Here is a 14,362-nt window from a genome sequence, read left to right on the forward strand (position 1 = left end):
GTCCCCACTGAGATATTAGAGATAACCAGGTTACCATTAACATAGTCCTACCTCACTCTGCTCATGCTCTGATCAGACCTTACACTAAAGACTCTTCCCTCTGTTCGGTCTGACTGATGAACCATTCATGCCCCCAACCCTCTCTCCTACCTGGGCACCTGAGAGTGACATCATCTCCCTCTGAGAAAGCTCCACAGCGGGGGGGCCAAATGGGGGACACACCAATAGATAATACCATTGCTGTCTCCTAGAGACTCTACAGGGTACAGACTTGAGTGATTTAACATTAGAGACGAAAACACCAGCGAGTAGTTCTGGTCTACTGAACGATCAGTCTGGTTCAGTAGTCCTAGGTCAGAGGAGATCCTGTTAGACCAGCGGGGGGTGTTCATCAGTGGAGTCAGCGACGGGCACGGCAACACGCGGTCTGTCCCTCTGAGCGGTAGATTGTCTCATACCGTGGTCTCAACACTACAACCCGACCGCTGACACACACCGCTGCTGGTCCATCACCAGACATCTGAACCGTCTAAAGTCTGTTGCCGTGACGTTGGAAACACGAAGATCTGATGAGTTTGTCACCACTTGGTATCTTCCTCTAACATCGTCCATCTCTGATGTCGTCTGGTCCCCAAAACTCTGCTCCATGTCTCCTGCCATATCCTAGTCCTGTTTGAGCCACTGGACGTCCTGATTACCAGCTGGTCCCCTACATGGCAGGTCCACTGTTTCTCCGAGTCTTGCTGAGATACCGCTCCTACCTCTTGAAGGCAACCATGATAGTGATGTTGTTGCCATGGGTTACGGTGCCCTCGGTCCAGTACTCTCTCTCGGTACGGGCCGGAGTCGGACTGGGTCAGGTTGAGGACCTGTAAGAAGAAGTCTCCACATCGCTGACCAGTCGTTTGTTTCGGGGTCCAGGTACTGAGACTGGTTGGACCAGAGGTAAGAGGTGTTCCACAGGACCAGGTTCTCCCCCCCAACAGACCTGGAGATCAGGCAGGAGGTGGTGGTCTCGGGGGGGGTGAAGGTGTAGTTGTCTCCTTCGTCTCTGATGATGAGGTGTTCTCCTGCGTGGATGCTGCTGATGAGAGAGACCAGCAGGAAGGAGAGCTCTGGGACTGCAGCCATTCTGCTCCGAGGTCCAGGACCACTGACACCGCTGTCACTCACGTAGCTCAGATACACTCTACACCCCCCCCCCCCCCCCCACTGACACCTCCCACTCAGATCACACCCTCCCCCCCCCACTGACACCTCTCAGCTCAGATACACTCCCCCCCCCACTGACACCTCCCGCTCAGATACACCCCCCCCCCCGCCCCCACTGACACCGCTGTCACCTTCTTTATCTCATCATCGGAGAAACTTTGCAGCATCAGCTCTCTATCTGTGTGTGTGTGTGTGTGTGTGTGGTGTGTGCGGTTAACGTTAGCTCGACAGCAGGCGTAGGTTGCACGCGTAGATTGAGATAGATTGAGTTCCAGTGAAATGTTATCAGTTTGGGTCACCATGGCAACCGTCATCATGTCTTTTCCTGTTTTTAACACCATGACGTCTTTATCTCCTCATCTCCAGCATCAGCTCTCTACCCAGGGATCAACGGCCTTAATACAGGGGGGGCTCACTCTGACTCTAAAGTGGCTACTCTCTCACTTCTCTCCCTCGCTCTATCACACACCACACACACACACACCCTCACACACACACTCTCAAACACATGCGCGCACACACACACATACACGCACAGACACACACACACACAGACACACACACACAGACACACACACACACACACAGACACACACACAGACACACACACCCACCGGCTCGACGCACACCCCTGAGCACAAGTATAACTATTTTCACAACAAAGTGTGTATATATATATATATATATATACTGTACACATATATATATATATATATATATATATATATATATGTATAAATAAATTGAATTATATGTCTTATTTATTTTTTGCTATAGTGCTTAACGAGCATTGTTTAATTCTGCCCAGTTGTGGCCTGTTGAGGGGCAAAAAATATAATATATAAATATTAATAGTTCCAAAACATCTATGTTGTTATTAGTATGAGATATGGGGGGGGGGGGGCAACCCATATTTTGCCGCATACAAAGCAATTTTTTGGCTCTTTCAGCATCGTTATCCTTCAGGGTTTAAATTAGGATTTGTAATGTGTGGGGGGATGGGGGCTCTCCCTAGGGGGGTCTGGGGGTACACTGAAAAAATAACATGTTGGATTAATTCAATCGTGGACATTGGTTGCACACAGATGTTTTGCTTTGGCAGCAGATTAAACATTTGAGTTAAATGAACACAAGGTATTCATGTTCAATAAACCTGTGTATGTTGTGTTGATACAGAGTGATTGAAACATGTTTTTGATAAAGTAATTTGTGCTCTTGCAACATTTTAATCCTTCACAATTTCATCACGTTGTTTCAACACTATTCAATAATTTTTACTCCAATACTATTTGGTCACTTAAATACTACACGTTTTTTTCATAATATATAGTAGTATATTCAGTGTAAATTTTTTGGCACTAAAACAGATTGTATTGTTCCCTAAAGATGGTTGCATGTATCCACTAGTAACCTTTCAAATAAATGTCTAATTCACTGCAATGACAATAAGTAAAAATTGAACTGACATTACTGTTTTACTGTTAAACAAATCAACAGTGAACAAGTAATGTCAGTTTTTCAGTGTTTTACCAACTCACAGTCACAATGGAAATTGGACACTTTTCTTTTGAAAAAGGTTACTGGCAACCATCTTTGAGAAGAACAATACAAACATAATGTTCAAGGTCTCTATTGTCAAGATTAAATTAAGTAACAATTATAACTTAACAATTCAATGTAACTATAAAACAGATTTAAAATGCAAAAACATGAGTTACCATTGCCATTCCAGCAATCGTTTTTTAATGTCTAATACCTTTCTATTAACTCTCTAACCCTTGTGTTGTCTTCACTTTCGGACCCTCTCGTGTCCCTCGGGTCAAATTGACCCGTGACTTATTTGGGGTTTTAAAAACAATTCTGAAAAAAAAGTTACCTTCATAATCCATTAACAAATATTTCTCTCAATTTCAAACAATTGAGATAACATATATATGTTTAGGGAATGCAATCAGTCTCTACTAGAACACAATTAAAAATGCAAGTTTTTGTCATAAAGTTACATTTCATGTCAAAAATCCACTATGGAAAAAACATAAGTGGTCATATCCAGAACAGTGTTCTGAATTAATTCAGGAGTACATGTTTATTACAGAAAATAAGGTAAGGCCGTTGATTTTCAGGTAGAAAAAATGTAACTTGTACCATTTTTCGTCTTGTAAAAATTTGAAATGGGTCAATTTGACCCGAATACCAGACAAGGGTTAATCATTAAAATGACCCATTTTTACCAGTTGCATTTGCAGTTGCAAAACCTTTATTCAAGAGCCCAAACTTCAACACTCAAAGAATCTGGTCATTAACTAACATTCAAGGTTTAAGTGTCACTTACAGACACAGGTACAATATTTCCAAACTGTTACGCGCGGCCTTCAGTCCGGCCATGAGTTCACCCTGTACATAATGTAATGGGAACATACATAGACAATGATTTTCTTTCAATAATTGTTCATCTCTTAAGGGATTTTTTCATTATAAGTAAATCCTTCAATTTGCCTCTGAAATATGTGTATGTCCTAAAATAAGTCCTCCAGTGTTGGAGACAGCTAAAACTGTTCTGACTCTGCATTTCCTCCCACTGTAAGCAAGGTTGGAGCCATGAGGCCTTCTCCAGACGAGATAATCTCTGATTTCTCAGTCAGAATGACGGCTACAGTCATTCTTGACGCACTAGAGACAGATGCACAGGGATATAAGGAGGTGTATTACTGATCGTATTTACCAGAACTGTTGCCATATTGTAACTCTGTTCATGGTGAAAGCTGTTCTCGTCATTTGATTGTTCTCTGCAGAAAACAATTAAACCCTTCCACCGAATACCTAAACCTTTAATCCAGTTTGCAGCCTGTCTTTATTTTGTTTCAACAAGGTCTCTTCTTCACTCAAATTCCTCCCTCGCTGTACAGAAACTTCCACAAGTTTCCACATGCTGAATGGTGCTTTTTGCATCGTAATGGACGCTGAGGGGCACCACCCAGCGTCCGTATTTTCTTAGTTGGGACGGAGAACTTGGCTTGGACTACTAGAACTACCATTTCTTTGAAGATAGATTTCTGTTTAATTACTAAAGAAAGAGGAAGTATAGCAGCAAGAGGTGGAGTTATGGACAATTACTTGCTAATCCCTTTGCAAAGTGTTCTGAAGTGTTTTTTAATGGCCAATCTTTAACCTGGGACGACCTCAACCCCCCTTCAGGGATTAAACCCTTAGAACACAATTGTCACGTTAAATAACACAGGATTGATTTCTTAAAGTTTGATACATTGAGAGCTCCAGAGCTGATACATATCATAACAACACTAGTTTTTGTGCCAACTACTTCATCTACTTCTGCACTCATACTCTCCAACCCTCCCCATTTTCCCAGGAGACCCCTGAGTTTCATTGCTCTCTCCCGGTTTCCTGCCAGGGTCCCAACTCCCCAATAGTTCCCAGTTGATCAAAGTTCAATTGCCACACCTTTTTTTCTTTGTCATCTCACCTGTTTCTGTCACTTCACAGCGAGTTTAAGCCCTACGACTGAACGTCTACTGTTTCCATCTAGACAACAATACAGCTACCCAAATGTTAGTTGGGGGCATGCAGGTGACTCGAAGAAGAACCTAGTCCTCCTCAGAAAGAGAGGAATAGAGATTGCTGTATATCTTATCAAACTTTTGCTAAATAGACTACATTTTTGGTCCTTTTGATGAAGTGAAAAAAAGTATCCATGGTAGTTTTTGTCAGTCAATAACCACCCCATTAGAGTGTCTTGCTCTTTCATTTACTTTTGGGTGTACTATATTTCTCAGCTCTGGGATGAGTGATTGGCCACATTTGATATACCCTACGTACCCGAGGAAATTTCCAATAAATCCCTTGATGATAATTAGGAGCCGAGCAGCAAGATTTTTTGTTTTGGCCCCAGACACAATGTTACTGAGCACTTTGTACTGTGGATTCTTCAAGACACGTGATAGTTCCAGAATGGGAACATTTGTATTTTTAGGGAAAACATTTGACACCTTTCTATGGCCTAATTTTATCCAACCGTGTTGTTACTTTGCACTTGCTTGTGGATCATTACAAAAAATAATGCAAAGTCATTATCTTAAAATAAAAGAGAAAGCTGCATCGTATGCATTATGAACAGGTAACTAAGTGGTCTTGAAGACGATTCTATTCTGTCTTTCATTTGGACTCGGTCCTGACTGGTCCTGGTCTTGAACTTGAACAAATTTGACTTGACTACACCACTATTCATCTTCTCATCTCAACTGCTTTGCTTCATTAGTCAACAGCTCCATCTTCTTGCGAGTCAGCAGAGAGTAATAACTGGGGCAGTTTAAATTTGCAGATAATGTAGCTGAACAAAAAAAAAACCATAAAAAGAGACAATATTACACATCTCTAGGCTATGTAACTTTAAATAAATGACATTCTGATGATTTCTAATAAAACTGATTAAAAATTGCAATCCTTACTCTTTACATGATTTGTTAAACTCTAACTTTCTCTGTCCTACGTTTACATGTTTCTCTGGAAAGGTGACTTCACTGATCTGATGAACTGTAGATAATCCTGTTTTTAAAATAATCTATTATTTTGTTTCTCCCAACAGGACTTTATAGTGCTTCACATAATTATGTCATAAAGTATGGGGCGCCGTTTGTAAAGCGGCTCGGCTGAAAATAACAGCAACATTTTGTCACATTTAGCTTTAAATAATGTTTAAATACTGATAGAAATTTGAGGGTCACTTTTCTTGCACATTTACAACAATATTTGTCAACTTAGAAATATTTTAAATAGTTAAATCCAAATATTAATGTTACACCTAAATGTTAAATGTTAAATCTATATGCTAAATCTAAATCTAAATGTTAAATCTAAATCTAAATGTTAAATCTAAATCTAAATGTTAAATCTAAATCTAAATCTAAATGTTAAATCTAAATATTAAATCTAAATCTAAATGTTAAATCTAAATCTAATCTAAATGTTAAATCTAAATATTAAAACTAAATCTAAATCTAAATCTAAATGTTAAATCTAATATTAAATCTAATCTAAATGTTAAATCTAATCTAATGTTAAATCTAAATCTAAATCTAAATGTTAATCTAAATATTAAATCTAAATCTAAAAGTTAAAATCTAATCTAAATGTTAAATCTAAATCTAAATCTAAATTTAAATCTAAATGTTTCGGGTGAAACTAATATTTAGCTAATATGCACATTAATGTCGGTAACCGGAAGTACCAAAATAAAAGCTGAAACAAACATTTAGATTAACATTTAGATTTAGATTTAGATTTAACATTTAGATTTAGATTTAACTTTTAGATTTAGATTTAATATTTAGATTTACATTTAGATTTAGATTAGATTTAACATTTAGATTTAGATTTAACATTTAGATTTAGATAATATTTAGATTTAACATTTAGATTAATTTAGATTTAACTTTAGATTTAGATTTAATATTTTAGATTTAACATATAGATTTAGATTTAGTTTAACATTTAGATTAGATTTAATATTTAGATTAACATTTAGATTTAGATTTAGATTTAACATTTAATTTAGATTTAACATTTAGATTTAGATTTAACATTTAGATTTAGATTTAGCATATAGATTTAACATTTACATTTAGGGTGTAACATTTAATATTTGGATTAACTATTTAAAATATTTCCAAGTTGACAATCTGTTGTAAATGTGCAGAAAGTGACCCTCAAAATTTCATACCAGTTATTTAAACATTTAAAGCTAAATGTGACAAAATGTTGCTGTTATTTTCAGCACGAGCCGCTTTACAAACGGCGCCCCATAATAAAGACAGTATACTGTATGTTAACTGGATCACATATGAATGACAATAATGGAAATGATTACAACAACTTTGTAAAGGGCCCAAGATCTTTTTGTACTGACAGTTTTATGTGAAACACAACTACAGTTTCACAGCTGATGTTTTTCTATACTTGGGGTAAGTGTGGCTGTTCTTTTTTAACAGTGAAACAGAGGCCGAGCAGGCCTGGGATTTTGTTTGCAACATAAGCCATAAATCACAGAGATGATGCTTTGACGAAATATAGAGACATAATACAAAGCTTTCATAGCGCTTTTGTTGTGTTGTGTTGGAATGTTTCATGTCACTAGATTACCTAGACACAGAATATGGTGCTTATGACTCTTTCTTTAAATGCAGCAGCATCAGAGAGACACAAAACAAGACAAGATAAGTTGAAGAACAGTGGATCATACACAGTTTACACTTAAAGACAGGAAAGTATATCTTCATTTCTCTATTTCATAAGTCACACACTGAACATATTCATTAATTTACGGTTTAGGCGAGTCTGATCTCAGTCCCTCCACAGCCTCTCTACAGCATGTTGGTCTCACAGGAGCCTGGCTGCAGTATCTGAAGAGTCTATGAGTTTAACTGCTTTTCTAAACCAGGGGTAAAACAAGGCATAGATCACAGGGTTTAGACAACAAGTTTAATTGACACTGCTTCCTGCTTCTTACAGTGCAGACGCTTTGCTGCTTGCTCTCTTCTGCTTGCATATTTTTTGCTGATAATCGTGCTTTTCCTCTGAGAAACTATGAGCAGCGGCTCTGGACACTTCAAAACACTGGACTATACATTTTTTGTAGACATAGTAGGCTATTGCCATATTTTAAAATTTTTCTGCGTGAGCGGGCCTACCAATAGCTCAAGCCTGTCCTACAGTGATTGTAGCTAAAGCTAATTAGCAGCAAGATGCCTCCTTTCTCCGTAGAAGACTACTACAAACTCCTTCAGAAGATTGCACTTCTGGAAACCAAGGTTCACCTTCTAGAAGTGAACGTGGAAGTTAACGGATCTTGTGGAAACACCACTTTACCATGGACCCATAACAATGGACAGAAGTATGCTAACCACACGGCTAATTAGCACCAACAAGACTACAAAGAAACAGGAGGGTGGACTGGTAATAAATCAACAAGTGGCGGTCCTCCCTGGAACTCGCCTGGTGCGAAGCCTAAGAGTAAATCATTTTCCTGGGAAATGGAGGACGACTAACGGCAGGCACAGCGCCCTGAGGTTTGTGATATGACCGGCTGTCCTGCATTATCATCTGGGCAGAGCGCCTCTTCAACCCCTATACCTAGTAGACACAGCCGTGGACAGCTGCAAAAGGGAAAATAAGCAACAAAATGCCCCCCCAACAACCTGGTGTGCAACTGGATAACAGATTTGCTCCTCTGCTGCAAGACGCTGGACAGTCATCTGATGACCGGACTGCGTCTCATCGCCACACAGCAGGTAAGGACTGAGAGCAATTCAAAAAGTAAAAAGCTAACACTGGGCCTCAAACCCTGATTGTGGTGACTCTGCTGTAAAAGATTTAAAAAACAGTAAAAACACCAAAATACTATATGTTTTCCCCAAGACATGGTGTCTGACTTGACCCAAAAATCCCAGATATCGTGGCAGCACACCCAACTGTGAAGAACATTATTCTGCATATAGGGTCAAATGATGTTGCAAAGCAACAGTCTGAATTGCTGAAACTGGACTTTAGGGAACTGCTTGACACAGTCACCCCCCTAAGCGCAAATGTGTTTATCAGTGGTCCTATACCGTCAGTCAGAGAGGAGATGAGAGATTCAGCCGACTGTTGGACTAAACAAATGGCTTTCAACTGATGTACCGTCCACTCTCTGAATTCATTGACAATTTAAACATTTTCTGGAGCGCAGACATCTTTTTAAAGCAGATAGACTTTCCCTAACAAGCCAGGAGTAAAGCTGTTCACCTCTAATCTGCTTTACTTTCTGCGCTACACATCTGCTCCCTCTGCCAAGGTCACAAAACAAAAGGAAGACACAACAAAGTGCGGCAGTGATCCAGCACAGCCCCCGCCTGTGCAAAGATTTGACCATGGGAGACCAGAGAGCAGAGACACGAAACCTCCACTCCCCTCTTCACCCGTCCAGCACCCTCAAACCTTCCCAACCCCGAACCTTCTGAGGATTCATCGCTGTCTCTACTGATGTCTCCACACACCCTTTCCCTTATTTTCCCCCATCATTATGCACCCCTTCCTACCCCCATGGCTCACCCCGGGCAAAAGTAAAACGCCAAGCACCACTACCAGGATGTCAGAAAACTCCTTCCCCCCAGACTGATAAGGACGCTTGTGTGCAAAATCTGGCAAGCACTATCTGATATGTGCCGGGCCTTGGCTGCAGGACTAGTGATACTAATGACTCATTTCAAGACAAGCCCGGGCCCTGTGGATTCAGTTCTTCCTCAATTTCTGTTGTGATAGGTAATAGGAAAAGAATGGTGAATAAGCACTTAACTGCAAACTTAGCAAATTTAGCATCCATTCCTCGTCAGCTACAGCCTGTCCCAAAAAATGAAAACACACTAACACTAGCCTTACTAAACGTCAGGTCTTTGGCAGGAAAATCATTTTTAATCAATGATTTTATTACTAAGCACAATCTAGATTTTATGTTTTTAACTGAAACCTGGTTAGACCATAACAACAGCGCTGCTGTTCTCATCGAGTCAGCTCCCCCTAACTTCAGTTTTATGAGTGAGAATAGAGTGAATAAGAAAGGAGGTGGAGTCGCCATTTTGTTTAATGACTCATTCCACTGTACGCAAATATGTTATGGAAATTTTGTTTCTTTTGAATATGTTGCTCTTCAATTAAGATCTTCCCCTCAAGCGATGTTTCTAAATATCTACAGGCCACCTAAATATTGTGCAACCTTCATTGATGACTTCACTGAACTGCTGTCTATTATCTGCATTAACTTTGATTGTGTAATCATTGCGGTGATTTTAACATTCATGTTGACAGCCCCCAGGACAGGGGGAACAAAGAGCTGTGTTGTTTTTTGAGAACTATGGACTGACTCAGCATGTGACGGAGCCCACCCACAATAAGGGCACACTCTGGACTTGATTGTCTCCAAAGGTCTGAACATTTCCAAGTTGTGGTGACTGACGTTGCTCTCTCAGATCATTCCTGTGTTTTCTTTAACGGCACTATCTCTGTGCCCAAAGTGTCCAACAAGATAATCAGAAACGGTATATCACTGAAAACACCAGTGACACATTTATACAGCTTTTCTCCTCCACACCAGCCTCCTGGGCTATCAGTCAGTGAGCTTGTAGATAATTTCAACTGTAAAATTACAAATGTTATTGATGCCATTGCTCCCACTAAGGTCAAAGTTGTATCTGGTAAGAAAAGATCTCCATGGAGAAATGTCCTACTGGTGAGAACAGAAAAAGAGAGTGTAGGAAAGCTGAACGAAGTGGCGAAAACCAAATCTCCTGGTCCATTATAACTCCTATAAAGAGAGACTTCTTCGCATTTATAATTTGGAACTGGGAATGCAAGAGGTCCTTCTTCTCTGATATTATCTCTAGAAACATAATAATTCCCGTGCTTTGTTTGCTACTGTTGATAGGTTAACAAACCCTCCAGTACCAGTAGCATCTGAACTTTTATCTACCAAGGCCTGCAATGACTTTGCCTCCTTCTTCAAAGACAAAATTCAAAAGATTAGACAAACAGTCATTGCCTCCATATCAAGTCCAGGATATGTGTTGTCACAGTGTTCAGCAAAAATAGTTCCAATATGACAGAATTTCACACGATCAACCATACAAACCTGGAGGACATTATTCAACATCTGAAAACCTCGACCTGTTGCCTTGATGTTCTACCAACGGGACTTTTCAAAAATGTTTTCCAATTGTTTGACTTCTGATCTTCTACAGATTGTGACACATCTCTTCTTTCAGGTATCTTTCCACAGGCCCTGAAAACTGCAGTAATCAAAGCCACTCTTAAAAAAGAACACCTAGACAAGTCACTAATGAGCAACTATAGGCCAATATCAAACCTTCCGTTTTTAAGTAAAATCATTGAAAAAGTAGTCTTTCAACAACTCAACCATTTTTGTCACTAAGCACCAGTTTTGATACCTTTCAGTCGGGTTTCCGACCACACCACAGCACCTGAAAACGGCTCTTGTCCAATCTTTAATGACATCCCCTTAACACAGATAATGGCAAAATTTCAATCTTAGTATACTTGATCTCAGTGCTGCATTTGACACGGTCCGACCACGACATACTACTAGACCGATTGGAAAACTGCGTTGCCTTTTCTGGCTCAGTACTAAACTGGTTTGAATCCTACCTAAAGAATAGGGATTACTTTGTGTCTATAGGTAATTATGCATCTGAGCGTACAAATATGACGTGCGGAGTTCCGCAAGGCTCCATTCTGGGGCCTCTTCTGTTTAACCTCTACATGCTTCCACTGGCTCAGATTATGGAGAAAAACAAAATAAGTTACCATAGTTATGCGGACGACACCAAATTTACATAACCTTATCGCCAGGGTACTATAGTCCAATACAAAACTGACTAAGTGCATCGAACAAATTAACGGCTGGATGTGCCAGAACTTTCTGAAATTAAATGAAGGAAAAACTGAGGTGGTTGTTTTGGAGCAAGAGAGGAACGATTAAAAGTCTGCGCTCAGCTTCAAACAACAATGTTAAAAACAACAGACAAAGCCAGAAATCTTGGTGTAGTCATGGACTCAGACCTGAACTTTAACAGCCACATTAAGACAATTACAAAGTCAGCCTACTATCACCTTAAGAATAATCAAGGTTAAAGGACTTATGTGTCAACAGGATTTGGAAAACTTGTCCATGCCTTTATCTTCAGTAGACTTGACTACTGTAACGGGGTCTTTACAGGTCTCCCTAAAAAATCAATCAGCAGCTGCAGCTGATTCAGAACGCTGCTGCTCGAGTCCTCACTAAGACCAAGAGACTGGATCACATCACTCCAGTTCTGAAGTCTTTACACTGGCTTCCTGTGTCTCAAAGAATTGATTTCAAAGTACTCTTGCTAGTTTTTAAATCACTACGGTTTAGGTCCAAAATATATTGCTGATCTGCTACTACACTATGAACCACCCAGACCTCTCAGTCATCTGGACAGGTCTGCTTTCTGTCCCCAGAGTCAGAACTAAACAGGGTGAAGCAGCTTTCAGTTTCTATGCTCCTCATATCTGGAATAACTCCCAGAAACCTGTAGATCCGCTGCTACTCTCAGTTCTTTTAAATCAAGGCTGAAGACCTTTCTATTTGATGCTGCCTTTCTTTAAATGACTAATCATTTCTTTAAATTTCTTATGCTGCACTGTAAATTTATTCTTGTGTTTTTTATGTTTCTCTTTGTTTTTAACTGTCTATTCATGTGTTTTACCGGTTTTTAATGCTTGTGATTTTTAACTGTTTTTACTTGTGTTTTATCTGTTTAACTGATTTTGTGTAAAGCACTTTGAATTGCCTTGTTGCTGAAATGTGCTATACAAATAAAGCTGCCTTGCCTTGCCTTGCCTTGACACACAAAGAGAAAATAGGATGCAGATGAAACATTAACAAAGCTGTCACCCAGAAGAGAGACACAGTAATATGGACAGTAACATATTAGGAACACAACTACCAGAACACCAAGAGTCCTGGCTGCTTTCAGCTCTGATTTCTTTGCCTTTGGAGTCACTGACAGCTGGAGTGTGACAACTGTAATGTGAGCGCGCATGGCACGGGCCTGAGACACAGCCACGGCAAATACTCTCAGATACAGAGCTACGATGACAGTAACTGTAACAATTAAGGACAAAACAAGATCTATTACTGCTGTGAAATAGTCAATGACCAACACACATTCTCCGTAGCAGGAATTATACCTCCCTGGTTGAGTCAGGTCATCCTTCACAAAGAAAAGGCTGTAGGAAGCAGAATAGAGCCAACACAGAAAAACACTGAGTTTAACTCTGTTCATGGTGATTCTGGTGTTGTAATGCAGAGGGTCACAAATAGCCACATAACGGTCAACTGATATGAGCACTATGTCACCTAGTGAGGAGACAGAAATGATGATTGAAAGATAATTATACAGAAAACACACAAAGTCACCAAGAAACCAGCAGGATGTTTTTTTGAAGATTTCTCCCGGCATCACCACGAGGCCCACAAGAAGGTCTGAGACAGCCAGAGAGAGGAGGAGGATGTTGGTGGGGGTGTGGAGCTGCCTGCAGAGAAAGAGGAAAGTATCATAAAACCAATAACGCTGACGGAACAACCCTAACCAGTTCTCAAAAGTAAAAATATAAAATACATATTAGTTTAAATATTTTTTAACCCACCACATCAGTTAGAGTAGACAGTTAAAATGACTTGGTTGAGAAAGAAAGCAATGATTAATATTGGTAAGAGTAGACATGAACAACAGTCTCTGGAATCTAAGTCATTTGGAGAGACAAGACATTTGAAGCAACATCATTCAGAATTAACTTAAAGACAATTCTTCCAAATATACAGCAGCTGTTCACGTTTTAAAGTTACACATCCTGTAGAGAGAAGCAAAGAAGTTCATATCTGCCTGAAGTGGGAGATTGAGATGATAATGAGCAGGTTGAGAGTCACAGTGGTCAGAGAGATGGAGTAGCACACATTGTAAAGAACCAGTGTTTGGGGCCAAGGAGACGAGGGCTTCCTGCAGGAGGTGTTTGGGAACTGTGGAAAGCAGAGCTCGGCTCCGTCCTCAACCTCCATCTGCAGAGGTCTGCAGATAGCTGCAGCTCTGGCAGCTTTCTGAACAAACCTGAGTCATGTAACTGATTTATCTCTCTCTCATTCTCTTCATCCCCTCCTCTTTCTCCGTCCCTGTTTGACTCTGATGCCCCTCCTCCCTGACTCTGCACATCCCACCATCATCTTCGCTCTCTCTGTAACCCTGCCTTTTTTCACTGTTTCTCTTCTGTCATTTTCTACCCTTGTTTTCTTTCCTTTGTCCTATTATTAAAATCTTTTCAAGTTTCTAAAACAGAAGTTTTGCATTTCCAGCTCTGTCTCTACAACCATGTGGAGTAAGGTCTGGATACACCACCGATGCATTCTGGGATAGGAGAAAATAACACTCTGGGTTGTTTGCATTTCTTTATCTCAATCACAATTAACTCAGGAGAAGGTAAGAACTGGATGCAGAGACGGTGGCTCTGCTAAATAGTCTTGAGTAGGACCTTGGTTTGGTGAAACATTTGCATCTGGCAAATGAAAACA

General features: G+C 40.1%; 1 protein-coding gene across 1 annotated transcript; it reads right to left on the reverse strand.

Annotated features, from left to right (window-relative positions):
• Window positions 1–7,602: 7,602 nt before the first annotated feature.
• LOC116684971 (trace amine-associated receptor 13c-like) lies at window positions 7,603–14,040 on the reverse strand. The gene is made up of 3 exons (XM_032510313.1): window positions 13,683–14,040; window positions 12,744–13,332; window positions 7,603–7,695 (listed from the first exon to the last, which is right to left on the reverse strand). The coding sequence occupies exons 1-3, from the start codon at window positions 13,853–13,855 to the stop codon at window positions 7,603–7,605; spliced, it is 855 nt and encodes a 284-aa protein (XP_032366204.1). The 5' UTR covers window positions 13,856–14,040.
• Between the last annotated feature and the right edge of the window lie 322 nt (window positions 14,041–14,362).

This window comes from Etheostoma spectabile, unplaced genomic scaffold, assembly GCF_008692095.1.
Source record: "Etheostoma spectabile isolate EspeVRDwgs_2016 unplaced genomic scaffold, UIUC_Espe_1.0 scaffold00569428, whole genome shotgun sequence".
In the NCBI taxonomy this organism is placed as follows: Eukaryota; Metazoa; Chordata; class Actinopteri; order Perciformes; family Percidae; genus Etheostoma; species Etheostoma spectabile.

Bases quoted from the DNA above. Each gene is read 5' to 3' on its own strand.
- LOC116684971 (XM_032510313.1), bottom strand. From the start codon at position 13,855: ATGGAGGTTGAGGACGGAGCCGAGCTCTGCTTTCCACAGTTCCCAAAC. The intron at 13,333-13,682 runs GCAGATATGAAC...CTTTCTCTGCAG, and splicing joins ATCTCAATCTCCCACTTCAG to GCAGCTCCACACCCCCACCA. The intron at 7,696-12,743 runs GTAGTTGTGTTC...TAAACTTGTTGT, and splicing joins CCAGGACTCTTGGTGTTCTG to CTAAACCCTGTGATCTATGC.